Source organism: Thamnophis sirtalis, unplaced genomic scaffold, assembly GCF_051295495.1.
Source record: "Thamnophis sirtalis isolate CommonGarterSnake01/CBP01778 unplaced genomic scaffold, rThaSir2_p1.2 scaffold_5, whole genome shotgun sequence".
Taxonomy (NCBI): Eukaryota; Metazoa; Chordata; class Lepidosauria; order Squamata; family Natricidae; genus Thamnophis; species Thamnophis sirtalis.
In genome coordinates, this window is record NW_028261385.1 from 46,844,918 (window position 1) to 46,850,917 (window position 6,000).

At 35.2% G+C, this 6,000-nt stretch overlaps 1 protein-coding gene across 15 annotated transcripts in view; it reads left to right on the forward strand.

Moving 5' to 3' along the window:
- Window positions 1–6,000, forward strand: part of PPIP5K2 (diphosphoinositol pentakisphosphate kinase 2) — a 57,061-nt gene extending 51,061 nt beyond the window's left edge. For all 15 annotated transcript variants that reach the window (XM_087715759.1, XM_087715763.1, XM_087715762.1 and 12 more), the window contains 2 exons: window positions 1,225–1,353; window positions 2,517–6,000. In XM_087715759.1, coding sequence (XP_087571885.1) covers window positions 1,225–1,353; window positions 2,517–2,548 — 161 coding nt within the window. In that variant the 3' untranslated portion in view covers window positions 2,549–6,000. The remainder of the gene's footprint in view (window positions 1–1,224; window positions 1,354–2,516) is intronic.

Consider the following 6,000-nt stretch of genomic DNA (forward strand, 5'->3'; position numbering starts at 1 on the left):
TTACCAACACACTGAGTTCTTACAGGCCTTGGACTTGCTTTCTCACCTCACTGAGTCCCTGCAGGCCTTGATCCTGCTTCTTGACCTACTGGGCGTCACACTCTCATCACCATATCACAGATTAGTCATTTATCTTTTGGCAGATCTTCAGTAAGCAGCAGTTCTGCCACATGGCCTCTTTACACATTGACAGCCATGTGGCATCAGCCTGGAAGTGTGTGCCATTTTGGCAGTGGCCACAATGAATTGTAGCTGTTCCAAAATGGCACCCACTTCCAGGCATAATATCACATGATCTCCACTGTATAGAAAGGTCCTGTGGAAGAGTGGCTGCTTGCCAGAAATCTCTAAAAAAAAGTGAGTGACCAATCCATGATGGGAGATGGGGTGGAAAGTGTGGGATCTAGCAGGGTGGGAAATAGGCCCAAGGCCTGTGGTTATCAGATGAGACAGGGTGAGGGAGGGGAGATAGGTGGAGGGTTCTGCAAGCTTCCCTGTGGTCTGTGGATTGCTAAGTGTTCAAATTTTGTTCACAACTGTAGAGACCCTGTAGCAGCTGTAATTTCAGGCATGGGTTGTAATTTTGAACAGTCACTGAATGAATAGTCATAGGTCAAGGACTACCTATATACAGGGGGGAAGGTGTGGGCTACCAGTGGAAGACCCAGATTCCATTCCATGGAAACTCACTAGAAGGTAATATATATAATGTATACTGAAATAACAAGAGATAAATCTAATGAATTAAAAAAGAGAGTAAACCTATACCCAAATATACAACAGTGAACAATATCCAGCTGCTCATACTGATGACTGAAAATTCTAGAAAGTGTATTTCCACTACCATTCCAAAGATGATCTATCCAATGTTTCAGTGGTGTCATGATCTAAGGGACTGAAAGAGAAGAGGCATGCCAAAGTCAGGTTGAGTTATTTTATTTCCTAAAGATTTACATAGACGTAGAACAACAGAGTTGGAAGGGTCCTTGGAGGTCATCTAGTCCAACCCTCTGCTCAAGCAGGAGAGTCTATTTCAGGCAAATGGCTGTCCAGTATCTTCTTGAAAGCCTCTAGTGATGGGGCACCGACAACTTCTGAAGGCAAGCCATTCCACTGGTTGATTGTTTTCATTGTTAGGAAATTTCTCCTTACTAGCGATGCTCAAAAAAATAATAATGTCGTTTTGTTACAGAACTTCTTATCTTGCCCCTGTTAATCTTTTAGGTTCTCCATCATTTATTGAATCCATAACAGAAAGAAAGTGTTCTTTGAATACTTATACCCCTGCTAAAATCCAACCAACAACATTTGAAGACTTTGCAGTGCGGAGATCTGTTGAGAGAGGCCCCTCAGGTAAGTAATGCTTGAAAAAGTGTACCTGTTCTCATATCAGTAAGGTTTTAATTGGTCATCTCCCCAGACACCAGAGGGGAGTACTTGGGACCTCCCGGATGACTTCCCATTGACTTTCTAGGGAAGACAGCAGGAAAGATTGCAAATGGTGATCACATGGTTGCGGGCGTTTGACAATCGGTCATAAAGTTGTCAACACCTAGATTGCAATCATGTGACCACACACTGCAACAGCTGTCTCTGTTCAGGAGCATGGTAATTTTGAATGATCACTGAACAAATGTTTGTTAAGCAAGGACTAAGCAAGGATTATCTGTTTACAATTGGGCTTAATTAATACACAAATGGAAAAAATAGTTTGACCTATGAAAGTGAAGTACTGTACCATTTTTTTGCTTGCACCAGTGACTTGAAAAAGCTGAAAAAAGAGATGCCCTTTAAAGTATTATATAATAATCATATTTAATATAAAGCTCAGCACATTTTCCAAGTCTTTTTCTTGTTTTGAATGCTCCAGATGCTAGTGTTCCCCCATATTTTGCAGATCTTGTTTTAACCGCTATAGTTGAAAGTATTTTGTGTGACATTGTGGCTCATAAGATCTTGACTTTCTTACTACCTATCATTTGCTAGAACTGTTCAGTTTGCTTCCAGCCCCTTTCCTTTCTTGGGATTCTATTAAATATTGCAAGTTTACATTAAAAGCCATATGTGAAGCCAATATGTAAACATTTCTGTAAGTTATGCATAGCTATAATTTTAACTTTAGTGGAAGATTATCAATTTTTAAACTGATATGTGATGTAAAAAACATCCAGAGGTTTTAGTTTTAAGAGTAATTCAAAGAGGTGAATAAGTACACATTTAAATAATTGAAAAATGAGTAAACTCTTGATCTAATCAGGTTTGGCAAGGAACTTAGTTTTAAGCCTTAAGAAAACTTTCAGCTGTTCTAATTTAATTTTGTTCACAAAACATAAGCATATATTTTAAAGCACCATTCTGAATTTAAATCCAATTATTTACAGTACAGTGCAAATTTCAAATGGACTGGGTATTGTGGAAATTTTTGAACTCATTTGTAGAAATTATTTTGAACTCAGAATGAGGCATTATGGATTCATCTTAAAATTTGACTGAAATAGTATTTTGTTTCTGTACAGGTGCCACTTCCTCTTCAGTTCCTGATATTTGACTGCACCATTAGAAGACAAAAAGGATTTAAATAATAGTAGTGTGATGTTAGTAGTGAAATGCTTTCTGAAAAGGAATTAAGCACTTCAGTCAAAACTTGAAAGAACACTTCATTGCCTCTTCTATAATGAACAAACCATTACAGAAAAAGGCAGTTTTTGAAATCACATTTGCCACAAAGAGTGTTTCATTGTATATAAAATAACTTCTGGAATGCATAAGTTGCATATTTTCAGGTTAAAGGTGACTTCCTTTCTAAAATGTAAAAAGCAACAAAGTTTACACTTGTAATTTTAAGGTACAGATATCTTAAATGTAAAAACTGCACAAAATTTTCCATCTTTGTTGTCTAAAATATGCGCACAATGCAAAACCAAAACAGCCTAGCATAGTAGTATTGTATTGCAGATACAGCTAGAAAGGGAGAAAAGACAAAGATTTTTAAAAGGTCGTTATTTGGGGACAGATTTACAATAGGCCTTTTTAAAGTTTACAGTAGGCCTTTTTTCATTTCCAAGAAATATTAACATGGCTCCGATTAATGGCTACTTTTCTGAAATCTGATCCCTAAACTAGAATTTAGTAATTTATACTTTACTTCTGGTACTCAGGCATGTTGTTTGAATTACAGATGAAAACTCTTTAGATTCTTGGACTTGGAAAATGCAAAGAAAATTGAACAACCTGCTGTAGAAACTAATACTCTAAAGCTAATGTGTCATATATTTTGAGTCATATAAGCACTAATAGCATCTCTATAATATTGTACAGTTGTATTGTTAAAAGTTAAATTTGGTTTCGGTTCACAGATCTGCTTCACTGAAGATTTATTCTAACTTGACAAATGTCAGGGCTATCAAAACAAATTTAAAAGAAAACATTTTAATGCTAATGTAGCACAGCTAATGGTTTCATAGCAAATATTTTATTTCTAATTCATGCATGCTCACTACTAAGTTAAAAACTCATTCGCACTCTATGCCAATTATTTTCTCTGTCAGCAGTAGTTGTATAGGGAACAAAATCTAGGTTCATTCCGTTTAGTCATTCATCTGTCAAGTGCAAAGTTTAGACTGTAATCTCTCTCCATGCTTCAATTTAAATATGGCTTCTGGAAGCCTCACATCCTTCATATTATATCGAGGTACCTTCTAATGAGATTTCACTGTAGTAATTACATAGCTAAAGAAGTACTCTCCAAAAAGTCATACACTCATAAATTAGTATCTTGCCCTAAGATGACACCTGGCCTGCTCAGTATTGGTGTAGAAGTACCTCTTACTTTTTCCTATTTGAATATGAGACATTTTGGGAATCAGTCATGGACAGTATATACATGATTTACCACATTCTTTGTTTACATCAATATCTGGAATGTGCGCAAGACTATTCTAACCTATGCTTTAGTATAGGGCATGAATTAATTTTGATTGCATTATTTATGAATTTATTTTGTGTTTACATACTATCCAAAGGGTTTTTTTTAAAAAAAAAAAAGTTTGCCACACAGGTTTCTGCAGAATACTGTTTAAAAGTATAGTCCTATAGAAGGATAACGGGGCTTTATAAAAGCAGAAACAGCTGGTCTGTTTACATTCATGATTGTAATTTTATATATCTGTACATGCTGTCATTTGTTGCGTTTTCAAATGAAAAGAAATTGCAACAAAACCAATTCTATGAAATTACTGTTTCATCATTGAATGTATGGGTGTAACCAGTGCTGGGATTCACTTAGCTTCCCTCCTGGTTAGCAAATGTGCGCGTGCTCCAGCCGCCACCACTACTTGTTTACCTGAACTGGTAAAAACCGGAAGACTACCACCACTAGGCGTAACCCCATATAGAAAATAGGCATATCATTCTTTTCTTTTTTTTTCATTAATGCCTACTGGTGGACAATGTTTAAAGATAATAATCAGCGTTATCAGACATCCCAAAACTGGAACTCTGCTTTAAAAAAAATATTCAGGTTTGTCAATATCTGTATATTAGTTGTCTTTTGACTTCCCTTATGTCCTGCTCAATTATTGAATGGTTAATATATTTTCAGTCTTTGCAGTAACTCTATAATTTAGGAATGGCAATATTTTTGTTTATACTGCAAGAGGCCTGGTTTCAGTGCCTTTATGAGAATAAAAATACTTCTCATTCAGTAATTTTTCATAAAAGTGTAATTGCTTATAAAGCTTGCCATCGCATTGCTGTGCCTATTATATGGGATTATATAAGCAATTATTAAGATACCAAATATATGATGGGTTCACAATTCTCATTGCATTTCATCTTCTAAAATACAGGTTTTTAATATGGACAATGTTTGTCTTGCTCACCTATGAATGTATATGTTATATTCTGTTTTTCTATACAAAATGTTGTTTAATTATGTGTAACATTCCAGTCAACCAAAGCTTTGCCATAAAAATACAATGTGCTCTTAAATAAAAGAGTCCTCAAAAAAGCAGCATCCATTCTACTTGATCTTTAATATGATTTTTTGTCCTATTTGACAAATATTCCTAAGAGACTGAATACAGAACTACAGTCTTAAGTAAATGTAAGTATAAGAGCTATCATTACAGGTAGTTCTTATTTAGCAACTGTCTCATTTAGCAACAATTCAGTTACAACAATGATAAAATAGTAACTTTATGATCAATCCGTGCAATATAATCTTCACAGTGCTGTGTAAAGGTCAACAGAATTCAAGAGGTTCAGAACTTAGTCCATTTGTGGCTATGTAGAGTCGCTAGGCTGATTCCTCTTTTGATTCTGTCATTCCTTTTCCTACAATAATAGTGTGTTGAAAACATCTGCTCTATATTGTTATCAAAATAATATGATACTTTGGTATAAATTTATGCATGAGAATAAATACCGGGAACATGTCACGCTGAGCCACAGTGCAAAATATAAGAGGGATAATCTCTTTTAATTGACAGATATACCGTATGTAATATTCTGGATGCTTTTTCAGGCTATCCTGTTCTTCAACTATCTGAAAGAATGTGACACTGTAGATCAAAATCTGTTTACTATTACATAAGAGTGCCAAACACAGAGTAATGGATGGAAATTGTAGGAAGGCAGATTGATTATTAGAACACCATTTCCTAAAAATTAGAGCAGTTTAACAATAGATCCAATTAATCAAGTAGTTGTGGGTTCTGTTCCCTGGATCTGTTCAAGCAAAGCTTAGGGAATGATCTATTGGGAATGTTTGCTTTGATGTTGTTAGTGACAAGGGAGTTAGATTCACAATGTTAAATGGTTTCCTTTAAATCTGTAATTGTCAACAGATGGTTCTTGCTCTATCCCTAATATGGATCTTTCCACAGGACTGTAAAGACTCTACCCATTTCTCTTTTCCTCGTTTTACCTTCATCTCTCTTTATATTTTTGTATTTTATGCTTTGTAAAAAAATTAATAAAATTTTGAATGGTAAAAAAGGA